General features: G+C 39.1%; 1 protein-coding gene across 2 annotated transcripts in view; it reads left to right on the top strand.

The window, feature by feature from the left end:
- Window positions 1-26,818, top strand: part of LOC102238126 (delta-type opioid receptor-like) — an 80,370-nt gene that overhangs the window by 37,278 nt on the left and 16,274 nt on the right. For both annotated transcript variants that reach the window (XM_023338988.1, XM_023338982.1), the window contains 3 exons: window positions 13,518-13,605; window positions 15,163-15,345; window positions 15,666-15,756. In XM_023338988.1, coding sequence (XP_023194756.1) covers window positions 13,518-13,605; window positions 15,163-15,345; window positions 15,666-15,756 — 362 coding nt within the window. The remainder of the gene's footprint in view (window positions 1-13,517; window positions 13,606-15,162; window positions 15,346-15,665; window positions 15,757-26,818) is intronic.

Raw genomic sequence — 26,818 nt, 5'->3', positions numbered from 1 at the left:
TCATAAATCAGCAGAGGAGCCATTAGAAAATGGTGAGCTCTGGTCTAAGCTTTTAATAAATCAAGGCTGCTGACAGAAAACTACCATCACCAACATTAATTATAATTTATTTAATTTTCAGGGGCAGTTTGTTGCTTTAAATTAGATTTTTTTTCAGTGAGAACTGGAGAGTTGAACGAAAGCAGAAGATTTAATTCATATTGGGAGTAAATGGATTATTTAAAAGTTGTTTATGCTTGCTGCTTGCAATATTTTCTGAGATGAGGTCAACAAGATTTCATTTTGGGTTAATTAAATTTCTTATTCTCAGCAATACTGTGACTTCTACCCCAGTTTATTCAATTCTTCCCTTGAAAGAGTTTTAGCTTTTTTCTCTGGAGTACCGATTTAATGGTAATAAGGCAAAACATAGTTTCCTTTTTGTTGTGCTGTAAAATATATCCACTGTAGCTCTAGTAGGAGTTTCTCTTACAAGCAGACCATAGTTCCCTGTAGTGGAAGGACATAAGAGTTTAGCAGCTTTCTGTGGATCATTCAAATGATGCCTGGGAGCAAATACATCTGCAGACAGATTAAGAAAAGGCTTAGCAAGCGACAGAGTCTTCAACAACATGCAGAAGCTTTAGAACCAGGAAGGAGAAGTGTGATTATTTTAGAGGTAGCAGCGCTTACACTGAGTCTGATTTGTCATCTTTACTGTTTGTGCTGTAACAAATGCATAGCAATAGTTATCAAGGCTAATTTGAAACAGATGTTCAATGACGATTTATTGTTAAATATAAAAATGTAAAGAAAGAATTAGCTTCATGTATTTAAGATAATTGAAATAATATTTATTCACAAAAATCCATCCTGACCTGGAATACATAAACACCAGTCCTGGTTCTACGTACTTATGTACAGAAAAAGTATCACAATATTTTTTGATAATTATTATGATACTGTTTCCAGTTAAACATCTATTCTTGAGTATAATCCTGGGTTTCAATTTAAGCCGAAATAAAAAATTAAAAGTAGTATAAATAACTATTGAGATACATTTCTAAATTTTGCACAATCCACATAAAACTACAATAAGCAGCCCCTCTAAGAAATATTCTTTTTAGATAAATTGTCACCATTGTTGTGACATGTCCAGCTCCTCTGAAGAAAAGCACTGCTCCCAGTAAAAACAACCAATCAGAGCCAAGAGGAGGGGCTTAGTGTTGTCAATCATCCTCATATACTGCTGCAGAGGAACAACTTACTGTTAGAGGAAAACCGTTTATCTGCCATCATCAGTTTCCATGCCAACTTAGCATTCATGACAGGCTATGCTGGCTGCAGGGCAGCAGAGAGCAAGAGAGGGAGGAAACGGGCAGATGAGCATCGCCCCACCGAGGGTGATGGACAGCGCTACGGCCCTCCTCCTGACTCTGGTTGTTTCTGGTTAGCATTGGCAGAAGGAACTTGATTTTTTTCACAGATTATCTGCCTCATATGAAATTCTCATCAACTCCAGACTCTTTTGTTGAAGCTCTTTTGCAGCCAGGCTACAACCTTTGATATGGAAATGCTTTTTGTTGAAGCCTAAAACAATCAGAGTTCAGCCTGATTTATGGTTGATGGGAGCAGAAAGATGAAAACTAATGAGCAGGTTTACCTTAAGATCCGCCACAGTGGAGGAGTCAAAGTTGTTCAAAAAGATATTATGTAGAGTCTGCAGAATTCAGACTGTGTTGGTACTTTTTAACATACTATTAAAAAGTATGTTTTTAATAGTTTGGTGCATTGTTATATAATTAAGTTTTGGATAATTACTGCGTACTTGGGAAACCAGATGATGTGTGTCTGCTGTAAGTTAATGTGTGGCCGGCTGCACTGTCAGAAAATAATATAACATTGTGTGATTTGGGGCTGAATTAACAATAGCAATAATAAATAATAGTAATATTAAACTTTTTATGAACTGAACTCAAAGATGAGATTAAGATGATCATTTACTGGGGCTTAGCTATCACATCGTTAGGTTAAGTAATAGAAGTTGCACTTTATGGTTTTGGTTTAACAACCCGAAGCGTCTTTTGAACATGTGGTGGTTAGTAAAGCACAATACTAGGAAAAGCAGGATTTAGTATCATCATAATGAAAAGCAGTGGTAAAGAAAACCGCAAACATTACATGGGAAAGCTCTGTTGTGTTCTGAAAAGGCTTTTTTCTGCTGCTGCTTGAGGTGTCAAAATCGTGTTAAAATCAAAGATTACAAAGTCATCCTCCAGATAAATGTGCTTGTGAAAGGCCTTTTGGCAAAAATGGCCTGTAAAAGAGATTCTGAACAAGTCTGAAATGAATCCTGCACCACATCTCATTGAAAACCATTAAAGGAGCTTCAATTGGTCGTGGCACAAATTACTTTTGCTCTGAAGAGCTTTAGCCTGTAGCAGTAAATAGGTGTAAAGAAAAAATATAGAGCAGAAGCAAGTTGCTACACTTAAACATTGGGAGGATTTGAGTTTCCAGCAACCAATATTCTAGAAGCTATTAGACTTTACCCAAATGCCTCAACAATAAGACAATATAATTAGATTTAGCTATATCTTAAATATCTAAATTTGACATTTCTTGCAAGAGAGCAATGAATATATAATTGTAAATCACATTGTAAATATAGTTTACAATGATTACGTTTTTATTTAGTGTATTTGGCACTAATAAAATGTTTAATTTCAGAGATGAACTACATATCTTCTTGTAGTTTACTGAAAAATCCCATCCTGTACCGAACAGATCAATTATCGGTACACATTAATATATACACATATTAATGTGTATATATTAATATACACATTAATATGATGTGTATATTAACTTAAGATTAAAGCAGATTAGAGTTCCAGATGAATAAAAAAGGTTCATTCCAGCTGTTATGGATATGATTTTTTAAAATAATTTCTAACTTTTACTGACTTATTTAGCCATAATTTTTGCAGGGTGGAATGATTATTTGACAAACAGAATTATGTCCACAACTTTGAGCTTATTTTTGATTTTGTTCAGGTTTTTCATAAAAGGTCAGTTACACCCCCACTAATATTTTTTTAAATGCCTTGTACCAATTTCCATATGGTTTTTGCAACCATCCTCCTTACTTGTGGCATAATTTGGGTAGAATTTTGACAACTGTTTCTACCCAGAAAATGAAGTATTTATAAAATTTTTGTTTGATTCCTGCCGTTAATCTGACCTTTAAGCATAATCCTCACATTTTCAGGAGATTGGAGTTTGAGGTTGGATGTGTTTATCAGTCTGGCTGTTGATTTGAAGGCAAGTTAAAAAAATAAAATAAAAAAAAAGTATATATATTTTGGAAATGGTCACTCAGCATGATGCTACCCCCTTGTTTGACAGCTGGTATGGTTATTGTTGGTGAAACCATTGTGATGTATTAGCCTATATTATTGAAACATATGGATCATTTTTGACATGCCATGTTTAAAAAATAAAATGTGACTAAAATAAAAAAAAAATCTTATTTTTTCAGCTTTTGAGAGTTGTCTATTATTTCTGCTTTTATAAACATTTCTAGGTTGAATGAAATTCAAAACCCATTTCTCTGTATCGAGTCATGATACTTTGAATTTTTATCATATCCTGCATATATGACTAACATGCGTCGTGTCTCCGTACCGAAGTGGAAAACGCCAGCGAAGGCAGAAGAACTAATCCTCCGTATCTCAGTGAGTTGGAATGAAGGACAGTTCCTCACTTAACCAGCGTCCTTGGTGAATTACGCTGATTAGATCAAAAACTATGTGCAGCTGTGGCTTCCTCTGAACATAACTCTGAAAAAGACGCACTTGGGGGAAAAAAGCGACTTTGATTTGAAACACTGATTATACGGATAGTCCGGGTTTGAAGCAGATGGGGCTTGTATTCTGAAAGTAGCAGGAGGCTGTAGCATTTATTTGGAGCTGTACAAAATTTATTGAATTTGTTTTCATGACAGTTTGATGTATCAATGGTTAGAAAAACTTAGACTAACACCCAACTCTCTTCAACGCCATGTTAGCAATAATAACTTCCTAAAGTCGTTTTGCAGGTACAATGCAGGAACCATGTGTGTTTTTAATTATTATCTTTAGACAAGTTTGAAAAAAAAGATACAGTATAACATAAATTTGTTAATCTAATAGTTGCATATTTTCTTCTGCAGGTTTACCAGCATACAATGATTGTGAAATGATTTATGAAGAATCCACTTCACCTCATTTTATTCAGGATCAGATTGCAATTAAAATGTGATTGCATTAGTCACCAGGAGTGAAAGAGAAGCTATTACCAGGTTTGTTTGCATTTGTGAAATTGTTTCAGTTGTTTTTCTGTTGCAAAAAAATAGATTTTCTCAGACAAAATTAGTCCCCCAAATCTCCATATCCCCATCTTTTTCATATCATCTTGTATTAGCATCGGGGGAAATTACTTTCAACCAATCTTTGTGAAGAATGAGCACACAAAAGGAAAACAAATGCCACCCACTGACAGTTTATTGCCTTTGATCATGCAAAGTGGAATTGTATGAGTGCGTCTGACGCCGGGTTTATACTCTGAGAAGAACGCGTGGGAAATGTGAGATCGCGTGATAGAGCCAGTGATAAAAAGGATGAGTGATGTCATTTAAAATACTCAACTCCCAAAATGTTCTCTTTCTACATCCATCCCTCTCTCACTTTTCTGCCTTGATTCTTACTACGACTTGAGCAAGGGGACAAGACTTGATAGGTGGTCCTCGCCAAAATGGTGCCCTGGGCAAGCCCCTCCTTCTGCCTCCCCCCAAAGGTCGTTTTAAAGGTAAAGGTAACAAGGCAATACAAAGTGTTTTACAGGATTTAAAAGAAAATACTAACAAAATAACAAACCAAAGGAAAGAGCAAAAGAAGAAAAAGCTAATAATGTTGATCCAAAGTCAATAAACTAGATACTCCTATTCAGTGTTACTAAGAAAGTAGAAGTAAGTATCCTCTGGTCTAATTCTTTTTCTGGGTTGGAAGGAGTCTAAAAAGTAGTTGCTAAGTTAGATTTTCTGGATTCCATGTTCTAATCGCTGCTCTGAGTTGCTAAATCAGTGTAAGTAAGTAAGTATCTTCTGGACTTCTGGGATGCTGGATAACTATAATTATTCTCTGGACTTTCTAAGTGTTCTCTAGATTTTGTAAAAGTAATGAGGACTCCACAGTTTCTAAATAATAATAAAGACAAAAAGTTTCTGTTCTGGAAGAATTTATTCTGGATTCTAACTTTGTTCTAATTCCTCTTCTGGGTTGAAATAATAGGAGTCTCTGCATCTAAATAGTGAGTACTCTACAGTTTCTAAAAAATAAGCTGAAGAGTGACTAATAAACTAGAGTCTCTGGATTCCAAGTTTGTTCTAATTCCTTTTCTGGGTTAAAAGTGAGTACTCCACAGTTTCTAACAAAATAAAATAAAAGGAGGAAAGGACACATTAGGGCAAATGGCAACATTCAGACAAAACAAAGACCTGAGTGAAGGCGGTGACATCACAGGGCCATGAAACCACGTTACTCAGCCTCCCGGCAGAAGTCAAACAAGATGTTATCAAGGAAAGTCCTTGAGAGAGCTCGGCTCCCGAGGACTTTTAAAATGGAAATAATTATCTGCCTTTTTTTCTGTCAGCAGAAAACAGGCGACCTGGTCACCCAGTACTCACTAGCAAATATTGGAAACTTACTTCACTGCAAAACATACAGATAAAATATAAATATTTTTTTTCAAGTTCTTGGGTGCCCCGCTCCTTTCTAATGTCGCCCCGGGCAACTGTCCATACAGCAGATATCAAGAACTAAATTTCCAAATAAAATTCACATTTTGTTGGCATTGTGTTATATTTAATGTTGCTATTTTAGAAAACATGGATGTTGTGCTCGTTCATTTCTTGCTGGTCCAAAGTCTGATAAATTGGGGGTTAGTATCAAAAACAATATGGAGAAAATTATCTGGTATTCCAGCTCAATTACTAGATAATTTTGGGTTTTCTATGATCTAAAATCCAGTGTTTTATTTTTGCGGTTTGTTTGATCAAATTAATTGAATTAGCTTCCAAAGATAAATTTTTGCCACTAGTTTCTCTTAATTTAGTCGGATAGAGAAATGACATAAAAGGGTCTGAAAGCAGAATGAGAGATAATAAAATGGACGAATGTAAATCCAGAGTCAGGCGCTGTTGCTGTGGCAATGAATTTGTGCTGCAGCAGTCCACCGACTGTTTCAATGTTTTTCCTAACTGACTTGTAGGACATGTGTCATCTTTGACTCTTTTATGTAAATAATCTCAGTTCTACATCTTTAGGGCAGGAAAACACTCCAGTATTGTCTCCTCTGCTCCCCTTCTGTGTGTTTAGCTTCTAAAACCTTCAAAATGAAATCCGCTGCTAAAGCACAGCTTTTTTTTTTTAAGTCCTGGCACAACACTGATGAGAAAAGTCACTTCCTGCAGAGAAACGACCGGTGCTTCCTGTGGGGAAGGGATCATAGAGCAGCAGTAATAAAAAAATGGCGAGCCAGGGAAGTTAGAAGGATATAAAGATGAAGGGCCATCCACAACAATCAGGAACGAAACACCAGGAGGTGACACTCTTTTTCACAACTTGGTGAAGGTTTGGTTTGCCTTCAGCTTTGAGAAGTGAAGGCCGGTTCCTAGAGGACTGAGGTGGTTTGTTTCAGCTGAATCTTTTTAACTCACCAGTTTCTCCTCTTGCAGTTACTTTGCTTGCTGTTAACTCTTCATTCCTGGACATTTACGGCTGATTCTGCTGCAGAGAACAAATTCATTGAGTTCAGTGTGTGTCAGTAGCTGATAATAACTTCTAATTGAGTATTTCATGCTGTTAGCGTTGGTGTACCAACGTCACAGGTTTGTGTGATTCACTTGTACTAATTATTGCCACTCCACTCTCTTATGGCCTCAATTGAGTTGTGATTGACTTAATGAAGAGAGTTTCATGTTCTGGATTGTGACAGTGTGAGTGAGGATCATGTTCCTGAACTGTGTTTGGGTGTGTGTGGGTGTGGGTGTGTGTGTGATTTAGATCAGTGTGAGGGAACTGAGGAACCTTTACTTTTAATGAGCCAGAGTAAAGTGGAGCCCCTCCTATTCATGGTTCTGTATTTGTATTTACCTTTTCTATGGAGCAAAACGCCAAATTATCTGTGGAAAGATGTGCTAAGATGCTTTCCATTGTTCATATTATTGCATATTATGATGTATTTGAACTATAAAAAGTCGGCAGTTTTAAGTGTTTTAGAGGGATTTGCAAACTTGGACTTACGTTATTTTACCATAACATAGCTTATGAGCAACTGAAACTAAAATAATAATAATAAAAAAGAAAACTGAATTGTTTTTGTTAGATTTCTCAGAAATTTAAAGGTTTTGAAGGAGAGCTATTAGTGAAGATGAAAAAAAGCGAAAATAAAAATGTTTTCAAATCTTTAAAGATTACTAGTTGCATTTTTTGTGAAATATCTGGAAACATGAATAAATCAATGTAATTTCCTGGTCTTCCTTGTTCAAAGTCACAGTTTGATGTTTCTTGCTGGATAAAAAAACATTTTCCAGCTTTGACAAAATATGTAAGTCATTGGATTCAGAAAGAAGAAGGCAGGTTCATGGCTCATGAAGGTTGCAAATTCAGAACCAGCTGTAACAAATCAGAGAATGTTGCTGTGGAATAGGATGGATGGATGGATGGATGTTTCCATTACTTGTATAATGAAAGTAAATAAACTGTTTTCTCAACAGAAACTTAATTCAACTCTGTAATTGTTTTTTTCTTCCTCTAACAAATTCTCAGTTTTATCATAAAGAACAAATAAATTGTATTTGGTAACAAAACTTTCTGTGATTAAATGTAAAATGAAAAGTTTGGGAGAGACACACCTTCCATAACCCAAAATGCAAAATCTGGGAATTGTTTCATTTCTGCTTTTGCAGATAAAAAGGTATTATATCAAGTCATAAACATATCCTTCTGAAATCAATCGCCCAGTTTTTAGTACAGCTTATGTTACGCTGAGGTTAAAGGTTAAATTATTAGTGCTTAAAGGTTTATTTAATTTCCCGTCTCCAGTCAGCTCTATACAAAAAGCTTTGCTTAAGTAAAATGAACCATTATAAAAATTAAAAAAAGCAGCTCTGTATAAAAATCCTGGCTCTGCTGTTTGATGTTAGCATAGCGCTGTAAGTTTTATTAGTGCTGACTTCCCAGCGGCGCCCTCCCAGTGAGGCGGATTTAATCCTGCAGACTGCGTTCACAGACAACTGAAGACCTTCATTAAAGGGTCCGGAATGTCATCCAGGGAGAGCTGAGATAATACTCTATCGCGCTACCTTTTCAATACCCGACCACTATGAGTCGGTTTATGTGATTGCCATCAAAAAAAGGCTTACATTCAAGAGCTCTTCCCCACAGAGATATACAGGAATATAAAAGCACTTGCAGTGTAGCAGGAGACAGATGAAAAGGACTTTATGAGATTGAGTGATTAAACCATAGAAAGCTGGTGGATGATAGACAAAGCAGACAGAATAGGATTTATTTTTAAAACTTCTGTTTCTAAAGGATTTGTCAGAACTGAAAACTACCTGTGGAGATCACTGCCTTCCCAAGACTCCTTCCTTCTAGTTTTTACACAGCTGAACTTCCTTGAGAAATTGTCTAGAAAAGTTTGAATGTTTGATGGTTAGAGAGAACATTTTGACCCTGAAATGTTTTAAAGTATAATTATTTTCACCTCAAGTTAATTCACAAAAGTGCAGATGTAAGGCGACTGAATCCCTGATACTTACGTGTCCAGAGTAGTTTGATGTCCTGTGGATAGAGTTAAATCCAGATGTGAAGGCTTTACCTTTCAAACCAAGCTGAGCTCTGCTGTTTTTGCCTCTATATGCGCCGTACAATGGCTGCTGGAAAAGGCAAGTGCTTTGTTGTTGACTTACAATCCAGAAACCACTTGTTGTTTATTATCTTTTGTGCAGGAGGTTCCACTTCTGCTTTTCAAACGTGTAAGATTGAATGATTGCACATCTGTTTGCAGTCATTTTTGACACGTGAGTGTAAATGTTGAGTTGGGGGCGTGGCCAGCAGCAGCTTATTTGGATTTAAAGTGACAGAGGACCTAAAACTGCTCCTACTGAAAGGAGTCAAAATAGGTAGAACTGAGCAGACAATAATCTCATTATTTGTGCAAAAAAATGTAATGGACTTGTTTTGTATAGACAATAGACCTATCAAGTAGGTCACCTTTAAGAAGCAAATTAAGTTTTCCTAATATTTGTTTACCAATCAATATCCTGTCTTTTTGAACAGCATTCACCTTTCTATAATATTTACATGGATTTCAATAATTAAAGTGACAGAAGTGCAAAGAATCAAAAACATACGGTGATGAAAAATACTAACACCTACAAGTGCTCCAGCTTTTTAAATCCATAAATAAAATCAACTTCATTTCATTTCTCATTTCTTTTTGGCATTAAGCTTTCTCAGTACTAAGCAAAGTTCACAGTTCCAACTGCAGCTGAATCATTAGCTGAAATTTCTAATCACCCTCAATAAAGAGAAAATGTGGCGCTGAATTAAAGGGATAAAGTCGCAAAGCACGAATATTCGTAAAATTAAAATTAGAAATGTGCTTTTATTGACAAGTCTGTTTTCAATTTGAGTGGGTGTGATACACACAAACATATACACGCAGCACGCACACACACACACACACACACACACATGCACACACACACACATTTGTGCTGGCATGTGACGGCTCATTTAAGTTGATACAGTGAAGATCGGCAACGTGTGAATTATTCAAAACGATATTAATATTTGAATCTGAACGGCTCGGAGGATTAAAGAGGCATCAGATGGACCCTTTTCATCTTTCCTGCTCCCTCCCTATGCTAACGCCGAGAAGAAGCAACCTGAGAAAAAGAAGGAGAAGGCTGGCAGGGTTACATTTGGAAAGAGAAAAAGCGGGGAGAGATGGAAATGTGATGAAGGGCGCCCAGTGAGCTGTGGATGGCAGTGGAGCTGGAAAAGTAAAAAAGATCACCAGCTGAGACAAGAATATCCCACACCAGTCAAGAACTGGCTGCCGGTCTGGACTAGATTCTACAATTCAGTTTCAAAACACTTTTAGCATTATGAGCATCAACGAAAAAAATCTTTATAAGACTTGAAGAAGTGTGAACCAGACTTTAGGAAGGCAGTTCCTAGTGGGTCATGCAACAAACGAAATCAAAATGTTGCATGTATTTATGATTTGATTAGCCAAAACTTATAAATGGTTTAATGTGTTCAGTATGCCAACAACAAATGAGTCAAAACATTAGGCAAAGCAACTTAGTAAAAATAGACAAACATATCATTTTTTTCTGCTTACATTCTCTGAAGCTGTATTGATATTAGTGTGGATGAACTGATGCAGCTGGAAAGAGGGAGAAGACAGAGAGCGAGAGGCTTAAAGAAGAAAAGCCTTAATGGCTCGATAAATATTTCATGCTTCTTTTGGAAATTCCTCAACTGCAAACAGGCAGAAAATGCTGTCAGGTCTGAGTGGGGAGGAGCGGCACACTGCCGCCGTTTATCAGGAGTGTAAGTAATCTGTAATGTGTGTGAAAGGATTTGAACAGATAGAAACATGCAGTGAGCTGATATGTCAGCTGATATTCAGATTTAAATTAAATAAGCTCAGAAGAGTTATAACAAACTGCATAACTCAGTCAAACTGACTATTGTATAAACATTTAATCACTTTTAGATGCAGTAATCAGTTCACTAAGGAGTATCAGAGACATTGATTTAAGGATTTTTCTCTCTGGATTTCACTGGAGATTAAATTAATAATTTATTATCTGGAAATATAAACATGTAAGGAAATTTAAGGAAAATGTTTAAAGCAGAATGAAGGAGAATGACATGCTTAAACCTTCACCTCACTGCTTCTGAAGTGTCTGCTTCCATAGTTTAGATTTTTTGCCTCCGTTTACCGAAAATATGCAGCTCCTGTTTCCATTTCATTTGAAATGGAAACACAGATACAGAAGACCTGCAGAGGATAGTGAGGGGAACTGAGAAGGTTTTAGGAGGATCAGGGAACAGAACCAGCAAACTACAAACCGTTCTGGCGAAAGCTGTTAAAATACTACCTGCTTTTATTTGTTAAATAATTTTTTATTTAATAAAAAAAAATATTATTTTTTAATTTTTCAGTCTGTTCCATTAGTAATGTGATGTGATGCAACAACAAGATATTGACTGGAGGTATTAAAACAGTAATGGTGATGAATCTTCTTTCATACTGAGCAATGAATGTCTGCATGTTTGTCAATTCAAAAACAAAAATTTAAGCAAACAATACATAAAGAATACAGAAAATATGGGCCCAGTACCTGAAGAGAGAAAAACAAACGATTTCTGAACCAAAAAACAAGAAAAACTGTAAGTAGACAAGGAAGTCAGGATGATGGGGAGAAAGAACAGATATGGAAGTTTTGGTTGAGTAAACTCGGTCCCTTATGTTTAAAAAAGGGAGGGTGTCTGAGAAATTCTCTTAAGGAGACACAGAGTACGCCTGCAAGTCCTCAACCCGCAGAAAGAAGCAGGGAGAAATGTGCAGCTGCAGAGAAAACAAGAAAAAGAGCTGGAAGCATGGAGAGGGATGAAAAAACGCTGAAAAGGGATTATAGGAAGAGAGTGGAGAAAATGAAAAGAAGGGTATGAGCTTACATGGATTAATGAATATTAATACTACAAAAAGAGGAGAAAGGATTTCAAGAAGAAGGAAAGTGAGGAATTCAAACTGGATGGCAAAAAGAGGGAATGAGGAAATAAAGGAGGGATGGACGTAAGACAGAAAAAATATTAAAAAGGACAAACAGAGTCAAAGGTGAATATAAAGAAATAGAAAAGGTTGATGATGAGAACACTTTGCTTTAACAGATCTCTATCTGTGTCACAAAGAGAAGAAATTCAAAAGTAATAAGGAAAGCCTGTCTTTGGGTAGACATAGAAAACCAAGAATAGATCCTGAGCCAAAGTCAGTGTGAGAGGTAAAATAAGAGAAAAGCCTAAAAAAAGAAAGAGGGAAACGGGTGTGAAGAACAGCTGGAGGCCAAACTGAACAGAACTGAAGACGGTTGATGTGTTTTTTTTGTCAGGCTTTTTTAGAGCAGATGTTGGATCTCAGCAGATTTCTGCTGAAGGCAGTTATTGCATAATAGATTTAATGTTTCTTCACGTCAATATCTTTGTACTGGTGAGTCATTCGGGCACCGTCTCCGAGAGACACATTATTGGTGGAAAATTGTAACCACAAAGGTAATTTCCGAGACTTTGGGAGGCGTTAGTAGAGCCCATTTAACCGCTGGGATGTTTCCTGACTGGGAGGTGCTGACATTAAATACAGTTTTTGTTGTGCTGCGTCGTGGCTCCAAAACGTGAAGGAAGCTTTTGGGGACCATGATGACCCACACAACCAGGCGTTCAGCCACATTTACAAATATTCTTCAGTTACTGAAGATGCATGAACATTTTCTGGAAAATCTAGTCTTTAGTTGCAGGAAACGTTTTTCTTTCATCTCCTTTTCCCAGCAGGACTCTCTCAGAGGAACGCACATTGGCAGCGCCGCAGTGCGCCTCATCAGTTGGTACATTGACACACATTAGACAAATTGTACAGAAGAGTGACAAAACTGGACTGTCCTATTCCTTCAACTTCTGATAAGGTTATGAGAAAGAGGGAGCTTTAGATAATATTAGATAATATTCACCTTTGCACAATTTGTCTAGTTTGTCCAAAGTCCTGCTTTCTTCTGCTTTGCTCTGCTCTCTTAAGCTCCACCCACATGGGGACTGAAATGGTGATGGAGGAAAGTTGATTGTTTTCCTGCTGAAAGAGGATTTATTTTCAGATTTTAGACTAAAGTGTTCATGAAACTACCAAACAAGGTCACAGAAATGTTGGAAGAGCAACAGACCAGCAGCAAGACAGTTTATCCATCACAGCCAACAGCGAGTCACACATTTATCCTTTGTTTCACAGCAGACTGTCCTGTAAAAGCTAATTCCTCACATTTACATTGGTGACATTAAAAATGAGCGATTTCAACCTGGTGTGAATCATCAAATCGCAGGTGGTTGGCTTGTGGATGGCTGCTAGTGGTTGTTATGGTGACTAAGATGCAACTGAGCTTTAGTGGGTTTTTTTTTTAATCTTTGTGGAAACATAAATGCGGGTCATGTTGATCCAAAAGAAAAGGCTCAGAGTCAGGATAATCTGACAAACACACATGGCTCCATTAAAAGTCCCGGTTATGTTGAACCAACTCCACACATTCACGTTTGTGACGTCGGAACATGACGTTAGGTTTTCCAGATGAGTGAGACATATGTTGATCTAACCTGACAGTCTGTTGGTTTTTTATGTGTGTTTCTTGTGTGTTTGTGTGTGTCGTCTTTCCTCAGATACACAAAGATGAAAACAGCCACTAACATCTACATCTTTAACCTGGCCCTGGCCGACTCCCTGGCCCTGGCCACTCTGCCGTTTCAGGTAAATCAAATGATAAATAAGATTAATTATCATCCCTGGACCAAAGTTTATTGTAAACTTAGCATGTACATGTGAATTTGCAAACTTTAAAATTCAGTAATATTTCAATGTTTAAAACCACCCAAGGAATGAACTTGTTTTGCAAGTTCATCCCTAACAAGAACTAGTTCTCAGTTCAGCTTAAAAAGTTCAAAACTGAATTAATTTCATCTTAATTGGAAACTTCCTGTAATATTCTAAATTGCAAAATATATTTTGAAAATGTGAGATTTTTTGGTCATGAATAAAATCAAAACCATGATTTAGCATAATGCAGCATGTAGCATTAGCATCCTGGCCTTTTCCACCTTATCTACATCTGTTTGATTCTCTCCGCTTCTCTGTTGACATAAACTCCATGTTAATTTGGCCGAATTCTAAATAAAACTCGTCCCGTTTACATAATTTGCTGCTTCAGCTGTCAGAAAGGTTTATTCAGTCTGACTGAATAACGGCCCATTAAATTTCAGCCACTTTATGCACCATGAGGTCAGCGTTCCTCTGATAAAATACTTCATTTTATTTTAGCACCAACTGAAATAAATGTTTCTGTTGACTAATTTCAGCTTAGAAAAATATTTAGAACTCCTGTTGCCTTACTGGTATTTAACCAGTCTGTCCATTCAGGCTGTTTGGCTTTAAAGCATGCTGCTGTTAAATGTGCAGCTTGTGGTTTGGCATCGTTTTGAACTTCCATACCACACTGTTGCTTTTATAGTCAAACTTCAAAACCATCCAGATTTTAATAAGTCTGCTCTCTTTGAGTTCTCTTTATTTTTAAATATGATGCATTTGCAAATATATTTTTGAATTACTCCACAACAGGGATGTCCAAAGTGTGGCCTGGGGGCCCTTTGCGTCCCTCCGCATGATTCAGTTTGCAGAGGTTCACGTTTCAAGAATAGATTCATTTGAGATTTTCACAGACAAATACAGTCTTCTTAAACATTTATTCATTTAAGACAATTTTTTTATTTACTAGCAATGTTTCTGATTTTATTGATTAACCCAGCAACCATCGTCAAAGCTTTGTTGCCAAAAAAGATAAGAATAAACCCAAAAACATTTAACACATTAATACCCTGTTTATATTTTGGATTAACAATAATTTACTGATTCTTTTTCTACAATAATTTGATTACTCTGCTATATTAAAATATTGTCTAAGAGATAAAACAACAACAAATATCTTGAGAAATAAATCTTTTCAGTTTTAATTTAAAAAAATGTAACTTGATAATTTTGGACCTAATGGCAAAAAGTTTTGACAGCACTGCTAACTTATTTTTACATTTTCTACATACAATGTTCATAAAGCGCCTCAGAGTTGTCCACTTTTTCTAACTTACTTCTGAACGATTTGTCAAACTTCTTCTAATTTTACCAAAAGCGTGCAAAGCAGTGACGACCTGTGATTCATTACAAATTTTCAAATAAAATTTAAAAGATTAATTTATCTTTCTTGGTGCTTTTTAAATTCAAAAACTGAATTTTATGTGCTATGTTATTTGTCTCCAGGGCACCGATGTTTTCCTGGGCTTTTGGCCTTTTGGAAACGCTCTCTGTAAGACTGTGGTGTCTTTCGACTACTACAACATGTTCATCAGCACCTTCACTCTGACGGTGATGAGTATGGACAGGTATGTGGCCGTCTGCCACCCCGTCAAGGCGCTGGACATGAGGACACCCCACAAGGCCAAGGTAAGACCGATGGACCCCAGAGCCAGATGTTTACCCTTTCAAACACTTCACACCTCATTCCACATCTGTGAAGAGACAACATACATCAGGTCAGATGTTAAGAGTTGACTGAGTTCGATGAATGAGGATGTGCTTATGAAGAAACTGACTTGGCTTGCTGAAGTCCTACTGAACAAAATGTCAGGATGTGAATGAACCCAGGAAATCTAATGCACTCAGAACTCATACTAAAAACATTTCATGAGTTTCAGATGTTATCTTTAACTTTGAAGAAACTCTGAACCCAGAATTCACTGTGTTCTGTGTTGTTCTGTCTCTAGGTGGTGAATGTCTGCGTGTGGGTGTTGGCCTCTGCCGTTGGTGTCCCAGTAATGGTGATGGGAAATGTGGAGGTGGTGGGGGAGGACAACAGTAAGTACACGATAAACACCAGAATCCATAATCAGGCTTCCTGGTCATCAGAGGTTTGTTGCATAAAGTTTTTTAAGCCTCCGGTCGGTTGGTTGATCAAGGTTTAAAATCTGATCAAAATAAAGAGATGCATGGTGTAAATGTTGCTCTTCTTCTAATCGAGGATGAACTGTGTGCGAACACTGAAGGTTTAACAAATGGATAAAGCTAAGATCAATCAAACTTTAGGATGGGAAATTGTGCAAGGTTGGTTCACCAGCATTTCCTGAACATGCATAAAACACAAGAGTCTTGTTTCTTGTTTTCTCATTCTTATTTCATACTCGTCATAGTTTTCTTTGCAATGGAATGAATCTGGGAACATCCATGCAATTTTCCCCATTTTTATATTTCACACTTTAAGAAATTACATAAATTACTTTCTTATATCGAAAGAACTTTGGTTACTGCTGTAATGCAGCAAAACAGAGGTTTCATGTTAGTGTGATCAGAATAACTTTAATGGCTGAACAAGAGGACCTGAAGTGACTACCAGACAGGGAATAAATGGAAAGATTTTATTCGGTTGTTCTTCTGCATTGCAAGGGAGAGCTTAGTGTTAGTGAAGATGCCAACAGAGGATCACTAACTCAGGGAAATTCTAATCCAGGGTGTGATGGAGAGTCCTCCATCTTTAAGCAACCCTCTTCTGCTGTTTGGTGTCACTGTGCCAGAGAGTAATTCAGGACAGTTGAATTACACTCAACTCCCAAAGGTCCCACAAAGCGACAAGTCAACCACAGGTTGACAGAGGTTGGTCCAGTGTCAGGTGAGCGTCGCTGTCTGAAATCAGTCCATAAAGGACGGGTCCATGCAGACTCTCAAGCCTGCAAGTCGATGCACACATGGAATCTAGAAGGGGAGAAAATCTAAAAGGTAAAAACAAACAGTAGCATTGTAAGGAATGCTGGATGTGTGGACTCATACTGTGGACGTCAGTAGCTGGAAAGAGTTTTAAAAGCAGGAAGTGGCGGTGATTGGCAGGTGGACTGGATAAGCTTGATTTACTTGGAGAGCGTGAGTGAACGGTGAGATGGAAACAAAATGGCAGATCATTACACCAACAACTCTTTTGAGCCAAATTAAAACTATTCCACGGTTTTCACAACCATCCAAACGTTGGTGGATTGTATCAAATTTGGGAAATTTTATTGTTATGTTGCTGCAGTTAGTAATCACCACTGTGATGGTTTCTGCTCCTCCACCATCAGTTTCAGTCCTGCAGAGGAGAACACAACATCAGGATCTCAATCAGCAGCATTCAGGAAAGGACTTTTCTTTGTGGATTTCTCAATGTGCAGTCAGAAGCAATCACTCACAAAATCACTAAATTCTATTTTTAGATCTTCATAAAACTTTCATACAGTCACACAAACCTGCAGTTTTTTTTTACAAGCTGAGCTGTGACTGTTGTGTTACACCTTACTGCCTGGATATATTTAGAATTCAAATAAACATTCATGTTTTGCTGCCAAACTGATTCTAAATTCAGAAGATATTCATCATTTCAAAATTGTACCTAAAACAGATTTGAATTTGTGTATTTAGGATACAAACTGGCTAAATTAGGCATCTTAACTCCAACCACTACATTACTGCAAAGAGCTTTCAGTGTGAAACTTGATATGTTGAGTCTGCATTAACAGACATTAGCAACATGGACACCAGAAATGTCACAAAGCTTGTCTTGGTTTGGTTTGGAGGCAGATTCTTTGCCTCTCCGTGAGACCATCTGGGTCTGGCTGATTTGCCTGTTTTGTTTTGGTGAGGTCTTGGTCGGGTGTGTCGGGTCGTAGTGACCAGCTGTCAGACTGCGTGTCCAAACGTTCCTTCAGAATCAGTCTGCCTTCGTCAGGTTTCACTCCATACTGCTCCGTTTCACATGCGCTGCTCTTCTGAGTGAGCTGGTTTGAATTTATTATGCCTGATCAAGATGCAAAGCGTTGCACAGATCTGTCCAATGTTTTATGTATGTGCTGCTGGAGAAGGTGGTTGTGGAACAAGTTCATTTCGCAGAGTGCTTGAGGATGTGTCAGCTGAGTGATCTTGTGTTGTCACTTTTGCAGCTCTGAGCAGGTTCACCATAAGTTCACCATTAAAACCGTCTTAGCGTTTGGTTCAGAAAATACAGGCCACTTCTGGATGCTTCTTTTATTCATTTTGCTGCTCTCCATATTTTGTAAAGCAGCAACTCAAACTTTTTGCTTTTATTGTATTTTTTTCAGCTGTGTTTTGCTTGCTGCTGCAACCCTTCACACTTTTATCCAGATGCTGACGCATACTGCAGCAGCTGATACGGGCTGTCAGGTCCCTGTATGACCGGTGTCAGAGTCTGGTCCGCATTGCCGGCAGTAAGTCGGGCTCGTTTCCGGTGAGAGTTGGACTCCACCAGGGCTGCCCTTTGTCACCGATTCTGTTCATCACTTTCATGGACAGAATTTCTAAACGCAGCCAAGGTGTTGAGGGGATCCAGTTTGGTGGCCTTAGGATCTCATCTCTGCTTTTTGCAGATGATGTGGTCCTTTTGGCTTCATCAGATCGTGATCTGCAGCTCTCGCTGGAGCGGTTCGCAGCCGAGTGTGAAGCAGCTGGGATGGGGATCAGTGCCTCCAAATCCGAGGCCATCATGGTCTTGAGCCGGAAAAGGGTAGAGTGCCTTCTCCGGGTCAGGGGGGGTGTCCTGCCCCAAGTGGAGGAGTTCAAGTATCTCGGGATCTTGTTCACGAATGAGGGAAGAGGGGAGCGGGAGATTGACAGACGGACGGGCGCAGCGTCTGCCGTCAAGCAGTACTGGTCCGTCGTGGTGAAGAGAGAGCTGAGCCAAAAAAGCAAAGCTCTCGATTTACTGGTCGATTTACGTTCCCGCCCTCATCTATGGTCATGAGCTTTGGGTCATGACCGAAAGAACGAGATCGAGGATACAAGCGGCCGAAATGGGTTTTCTCCGTAGGGTGGCTGGGCTCTCCCTTAGAGAGAAGCTCAGTCATCCGGGAGGGACTCAGAGTAGAGCCGCTGCTCCTTCACATCAAGAGGAGCCAGTTGAGGCTCGGGCATCTGGCCAGGATGCCTCCTGGACGCCTCTCTGGTGAGGTCTTCATGTCCCACCGGGAGGAGGCCCCGAGGAAGACCCAGGACACGCTGGAGGGACGATGTCTCTCGGCTGGCCTGGGAACGCCTCGGGATTCCTCCGGAGGAGCTGGAAGAAGAGGCTGGGGAGGGAAGTCTGGGCCTCCCTTCTGAAGCTGCTACCCCCGTAATCCGACCCCGGATAAAGCGGAAGAAAATGAATGGATGAAGGAGGTATGAAAAGCTAAATTTAACACAAATGCATAGTTAGTGTTTCTCATCAAAATAAAAAAAAACTACATGATGCAAAAATTTGGTAAAGACAGTCAATCAATTTTTTAACCATAATCGTTTCCACTAAGTTTTTGGTTCCAAACACTCAGGCAGATGAGCCCAACTGATCAGAAGTCTGAATATGAAGTAAGTCCTTATTTCGTTTTTGATTGTTGGCTGGCGCTGGTTTGTTTTGCTGAATGAAAGTCTTTGGAAAGCGATAGAGAAGACCCACATCTCTGTCAAACTGGCAGGCTGCTGTGACTTCCTCCAGGCTGCAGGCAGTCAGACGATGTTGAGCTCGTCTGTTTGGGTGGGAATCCAAATTTTAATTCAGACATTTCATGCCTTTCCACATACAAGCAAATGTTTAAATATGAAATAAAGTTTCTCTCTCAGGGTAATTTCAGCTCCCGTCATCCAGCGCAGGCTAAAGATCCAGCCAGCAGCCGATTTTTAAACACATCACCAGAAGTTCAGTGTTCAGATTGAATTTGGTTTGAATTCATGCCGAATCTTTTCTAAAGACGTTAGCCTGCTGATCAGAAGCATTGTGCGTGTGAAGCTCTTCTGTGCCTCTCTATTACCACGCTGTGAATGATCAGAGGCTTTAATTTGCATCTTTCAGCTTGTTTCATCTCAGATGGAAAAGCAGTGACCTAATTTATGCTCTAATCACTGATGGTTGGATTTCATTATGTCAAGAAGCTAATAGTGTTTTTCATGGGTCTGAAATCTTAATAAAGTCTGAATGAGGCGTTTTTTTCTTTCAGAGATGTGATGTTGAAGAACATTCCCTGAAAAGTCTTATGTAAATGTGGAAATATGGGACAGAGTCATTAAACATATATATTTCAATATATATCCATTATAAAAATTTTGTTCTAATTTCTAAAGGACCAGTACTTCATTTCCATTTTAGCTTTTAAAATAAAGAAAAACATAAAACTTGGGATGTTGATATTTGTGGACGAGCCAAAAACCACCAAACGTAAAAATTGAGGAAGTTACTTTAAATGAGCAGTTTCCATCAACCTGTTCTAATGCAATACTTTAAAATGTGCATTAAAACATGATGAGTAACCAAAGGTTAATGCTACCAGCACAAACTATTTACTTTTCACTATTTGGATAAAAGCAAAAGTTGCTTTTTTAGTTTCTGGCTCTCCTGTCAGTTGAAAAAAATCCACTATGGGTCACCAATGGAGAAAGAGCTGAAGCAACTAGTGTTTCTTTTTAAAAAAATTTTTTATTGTTATTCTTGTTTTTCCTCAAAGAAAATCATTTTAAGTATAATGAACTTCTGCGAGCTGTGCCTAAACCAAATTTTGGTAAATGAAGCAATTCATCATCGGGGATGAGTTGAAAACACGCGACTTTTCTGCTAGATGACAGGCAGGGAAGTAATTCCTGGACATTAATCGAACAGCTCTCCCTGAACGTTCCTCCATCTTTCATTAACACCAATCAAGCCGTGTGAGGGACGAGGAATGGAATAAAGTCCCCGCTTAACGCCCGAAGGCTTCACGCAGACTGAAATGAATCAGGAGATCTAGTGAGGGATCAACAGCGCAGAGACAAGGCGAATGTGACTTTCATTTACTCTGGGCCATTACTTAAGGCTTAAACAGTAAAATGAGTCTGAAAGGCCATCAGTGATGTGGTGTGTGAGAGAATCCAGCACATTAAGCGTTCATTTGATTACCTCTCAGCTGACTGCTCTCTGCAGCCACTCCGGCTTCTCTGGACGTCTTTTCACGTCTAAATAAAACCCCAGAATTACGCCTTTGTTACCGGCAGCTGTGCTCAAACACTCAAGAGACGTTAATATACAAAAGAAGTGTCAACTTTTACATCAGAGCATCAGAAAATCAGAAACTAAAACTGGAATGCTGAAGTATCAAACGGCAGCCATGTTTGATCCATTGCCATGACCTTTCTCTATGTCTGCGTCGGTTCATTTCAGTCTCCATTGAAATCTGAACCTTTGCTCCCACATGGACTCTTTTCTCTTCTCTTCTTTCAGCTGCTCTGAACAACTTCCAATGCGTAGACGCACCTGGGTTGTTCTCTCCACCTCCTGCTCTGTCTGTTGCAATGCATCGCCCCACTCAAGCACTGAAATATTTTGGTAGAGGTCATAAATATTAATGGCAAAGTCTAGCAGTGGAACCGATTCGTCTTCACACTTAATAAGCAGGGAGTGTGTGTGTGTGTTTGAGAGCTGTGTGTTTGCCTTATAGGGCTGTGTGAGTGCAGTGATGAGTATTTATGCGTTTGTGATCTGATTGTGCTGGCAGGCTTAGGAATCATCACAAACTTGCTCTTTCAGCTCGCAGATGGCGGCGTTCCTCCTAAAGAGGCCCGAGCGTTCAAAGAATTCTGCTCAGTTTCCATGGCAACGGGCCGCCGAAGCCTTTCAAATGACCTTAAATGGGCAATATGTGAGATTAATCCAAAGACAAAGATGAGGACTGAGATATGTCAACAGTAGACGTGTAAACAGGGCCGTTAATCAGCTGCAGAGCTTTAAACAAAGCTGCTGCTGCTGCGCCTGGAATACGGCGGCATAAATCGACTAGCTGGCACAGAAAAAATTATCCAATTTCATTGTTCTTCTTACGCCATCTTACAAACTTTCATGGACACGTGACATGTGTTCACAGCTTGACAACTCTTAAAGTGACAGCGTTCCATTATTCACGTTTTCAGTGCTTTAGTTAGGCATATTTACGTTAAAGTTTGTTCACACCGTGAGCAACGAGGAGACAATGCAGCTGTGATGCAGCTGAAAAAAAACGGGGAAAATACAAACTAACGTCCATAAATACAGGAGATAATTAAACGGGGATCTTGTTGGAGCAGCTTTGAGTTCATGCTGGCGGGATTTCCGGTACATTTTCTCGATCCTGCAAGTCCAGTGGTCAGTAGAGGAACTGTCTTGTTGGATCCTGTGTTCATGTGAAGATCAAATCTCAGCTTGAAAGATGCGGGCGCACGTTGGGTGTTAGACTCAGATGTTTCTTCTTTCAATCTGTTGCAATGCAGCTCCTCTCAAGCACAAGCAAACATACCTGAACTTTTCTCCTGACTGAAAAACAGTAAGATTTCCTCCTCCATGGCCATTGTTTTACATGTTCTCATTAATGACCCAAATATGGACTCCTGCTGGTCTATGTCTGAACTGCAGTTGTACTGAGAAATGTTGACTCTAATGCTTTTTACTCAGACGACTTGCTGCTTCTTTTTGTCGGCCAGAATTGGGTAAAAAAGCTTTTGTAAACTTTACTCTGTTGTCCTTAGCACAGAAAACTTTGAAACTGACTCTGTGTTTTTACCTCCAAACTCAAAGTTCCCAAAGGCAGCTAGCAGGGCATGCTAGCTGCAGCTAGCAGAACATGCTAGCAGAGTCTAGGCAGCTAGCAGAACATGCTAGCTGTCTTTAGCTTAACATCCTCTTGCTTTATCTTTTTTTTTATTGTCAACATTTTATGGAACTGATAATTTTTTCAGAAGGCATCATTAAGTGAAAGTGTTGCTGCAGGCTGTGTGTAGCTCCAGCAGTGCTAAGGGGCCCTCACACACACTGATTATGTCCTGAGAGCCGCTCTCATCTCCTCTTCTGGTTCCCACATCTCTCAATTACCTTTTTCCTCATCCAGGTCTAAAAGCCCGTTTTTCTCCAGCCTGGATAATTTTTTAAATTAATTCTCAGGTATCCTTCTCTTTCTTTGAATGTGGAAATGTTTTCATTGTTTTTTAAGTGAGATAAAGTCAATACTTGTAACGTTTGGAAAGTCATGGGAAAACAAAGCTCGGACTATTTTTGCTGTTAAATTAAGAAAGATGTTGGCGCTGGCTGGGAAAGGAGAGGTCCAGTAGTTAGATATTGATCCAGCTTCAGCCCGGAGCTGCAGCATAATCCCATCATCACTTTTATTAGTCTACTCTACAGCGGAGCTGGATCTGCAATAAGAACTCAGTTTCCCCTCCAGCATCGGCTTTCTTTATCTCATTTGCTCCGTCTTCTCTGCTTGTTCTGTTTTCTGCTCAGCTGTCTGCTCCCTTCGCCTTCATTCTGCTTTTTCTTTCTTTATATTCAGCTTTATCTTCTTGCTGTCATTTCTACATCCCCTCTCACAGACTTAATCTCATCTTTTTATTACTTCCTTATAATGTGCTTATTGTCGAATGTCTCATTTTGTCCATTTCATTGTGTAATGCTTTTTTTAGATTTCTCTATGACTAATTTGAATTCCTGCTAAATAATCAGGCATTTGAATCAAATTTTGCCTTTGGCTTCCATTTAAACATAGCTTATTTTAATTTCTTCCTCGATGCTGTTTTTCATATTTTTGCCATTTAATTTTTATAAAATTTCTATGGATTGGTTCTCTGGCTGCTACTGTGTCTGATACAGCAGGTCGATCTTAAAGCATAATGCCGCCTCATTCTCCTCCTCCTCCCGTCGTTGGTAAACAAACAAAGAGGCGGTCCAAACAGCCGGAGGGAAAGGCACAGCCGGAGGGAAAGGCACTGCAGGACGCTCTGTGTAATTGGGGTCAAAAGCTTTGCCCAAGGACGCTGTGACAGTAAAGAGGCTGTAATCAACAGCCACCCTGCTGTCACTAGAAGATGATCTGACTAATCCAGCCAGGAAATCTGCAGAACATGAGTGGAAGTGTGGGGTTTGCTGAGTAGCACATTTGAGTCAGTCCTGCTGTCTGGAAAGATGCTGAAAGACTGATCTTCAATAAAGTAAACCATTCTCAATTGTATTTTAAACATTTTGAAATGTATGTCATATCGGTGTGATCCAGCTGCAGGGGAATATCACTCCAAATCATCCTGTCTGGAGAGCAGGGGCCTGCAGGTGAAGTCCCATGCAGAACTTTTTCAAGTTATGTTGACTTGGAAAAGACATTCAAATGTGTCACTATGAGAGTCCTGTGTGTGATACTTTGACAGTAAGCAGTGCCAGACCCCTTCGTATCGGCCGTTACGACTGACACCTCAGTTTGTTCTGCGTTGCCTGCAGAAAGTCCGACTTCTTTCAGGTGAGATTTTGACTCCGCCAAAGTTTTCCCCTTCGTCAGCGATTCTGTTCGTAACCTTCAGGGAAGCAATTTCCACGTGGAACAAAGGTGCTTAGCAAGGTTACTATAGTGAACTAAAATAAACGAAATAACAAAAACCTGAAATTGAGAAAAAGGACAATTAATGGGGAAAAACTAAAACTAACTGGAACTATGTCAAGTTTCAACCAGTCGTTTCTTCTGTGGTCCTCAGACCTCAATGCAGCCATTATGGGTTCGAGTCCCGGCCCGTCGACTTGTCTTCCTCCTCTCTCACAACCTGCTTTCCTTTCAGTTCATTGTCAAATAAAAACCACTAGAGCTGAAAAAAATAGGTAAATAAATAGAAGAATGTTGTGTGTTGCAATAAATCCTCCTGAGAATCTGTGGCAAAACTTGAAAATTGATATTCCCAGATAATCTTCATCCAATCTGACAGAGCTGGAGCATTTTTTGCAGAAGTCTCTGGATGTGCAAAGCTTGTAACTGATTGCAGCTGTGATTGCAGAAAATGTTGCTTTTACTGAGGGACCTGAATCACACTTTCAGATTTTATTTGAAGCTCTTCTGGAGAACCACACATTTCTTCATGGTTCTAAGGTGACAAACAGGAAAAGGGCCAAAGCATTTGAATACTTTTACATCACACAGTAATATATCATAGAGGAAAAGAACAAATGTTGAAAAAACGTTGGAAACTCTCCAGAGGAAGAGTGATGAAGGTTTGAATGGGAGAAGCTTCATGTTCATGCAGGAATCTGAAGCAGTTTCGGTCAGCGGCCATGATAGCAGCAGAAACATCCCTGACATGCTGCTAACGGCATATTTCTGCAAAGCTGCGCTCTGAAGACGGCCTGTTGAAGTGGGCCGCAGTGTTAGGACTTACTGAGCCAAATGTGTGACCTCTGGCTTTAGTGCTGGAGCCCCAGCATGCGTTCGTTCTTCCAGTTTCACCATGGAATCAAGGCCCAAGCATGGAAACTCTACCGAGCAAAGGAAACACCTTCACCAGTAATATCTTAGTTATGAGAAGTTACTGGTTTTCTCAACAACCAATAAAAAAACAAAATGTTAATTTCATTTTAAGCACCATGCCATCAGCAAAACTTTGAAGCTTTTAGGCATTTGGCATTTACATAAAAAAAAAACAGCCTCTGGAAATTGCGTTTAAAACTAAATTGTCCTTCCAGGTTTCTGCTTTTTATCTGAGTATAATTCTAAGAAATGTAGAAAAGGAAGATTACACCGCCTTTACAAATGTCACCTTTTTAATTCTGCTTTGGAAAATGTTTTTCTCTCACTTTGCTGGGCGTCATTTCTCTGAAAACATTTTCTCTGGAGTGTCAGACAAAGTGTTTTTGGTTATGTGCAATCTGTGAAGCACCTTGTGTGTCAGCCGGTGATTGTGCCGGTCATAACGAAGCGTCCTTGTTGTGGTCAAACATAACTTTACCTCCTGCTGGGTGTAAAGGTGTTTGGCAGCTGCAGGTGTTTGATAAATCTCTACTTTTGTTTCGGCTCTGACGGCTAAGCGTTGAAAAAAAAAGTAAAATCATTGAACAATTAAGTCATTTTCTGCTTGTGGGAATCATCCACTTTTCTTTTAAACACTTTAGTAGCTTCCTGATGTGGTTTGTTGTCTTTTTTCTTTTACTGCCATTCTGGCTGTAATTTGAAGACAAGCTAGTCTCTGCTAATCTCCTTCCAAATTTACTATAATTCCAAAAGCAAGGTGTCAGTTCTTGTATTCTGTGCTTTGGATCCTGGCAGGTAATCACTGTTACCTTCTCTTGGCCATCCTTTGAATTCTTTTGTTCTTTTTCGTTTTTGTCTGCATGATCACCGTGAGCCTGAGGCAGGATTCTCCCACAGTTTCAGAATCACAGCCCACCTTTTTGGAAATTGTTTGAAGCCATTTTTGAAACGACTGATTCGCCAAAGGGAGATTGCCTCCTTGTTGCCAAATGAGGCAGAGAAAGTGCCATAATAGTCGACAAGGGAATGGGTTTGTCGGCTTTAATGTTGGGGTTGTGAAGTAGCGATCACTGATGTCACTGGAAACATCCAGAGAACCAAACAGTCATCTAATGCTTGGCAGCTGTCACCATCAAAGCATGTTGAAGACAGTTTGGTTAGTTCATATAGTAACATTTGACCAGAAGCGCCATTTCAAGACACTTTGGAAGAAAAAAAAAAGTGTGCAGAAAAATGTAGTCAAATCAAGTAAAGTAGGAAGCTATTTTCCTGCAACATTTAGAAGAATTGCTGCTCAGTTCACCTGAAATGAATGTCTGAATTACCTCTGAATGTCATCAGGTTCTGCAGAGGGCTGGTGATCTGCTTTTTACTGGATTCAGGTGTGTTGGATGAAGTGGCGTATAAGCAGGAGCTCGTGGATACCGAAGTTAAGATCTGTGGGACATAACTCCAAATTATTCATGGAAAATTTGTGGCTGTTTTTCTAAAACATTCACATGAAACTGCAGCTTGGAAAGCTGAAATATCTTGACGCACCACTGACTAGTGTTTGCAAATCAGCCAATCCTGGTGCGCCCTTCACTTCTTTGGCGCCAATTGGCTGAACACCCAAGAGCATTGATAAGGTAGAC

Source organism: Xiphophorus maculatus, chromosome 1 (assembly GCF_002775205.1).
Source record: "Xiphophorus maculatus strain JP 163 A chromosome 1, X_maculatus-5.0-male, whole genome shotgun sequence".
NCBI lineage: Eukaryota > Metazoa > Chordata > Actinopteri > Cyprinodontiformes > Poeciliidae > Xiphophorus > Xiphophorus maculatus.
Note: the sequence above shows the minus strand (reverse complement) of the source record. Positions and strands in the feature narration are given on the sequence as shown.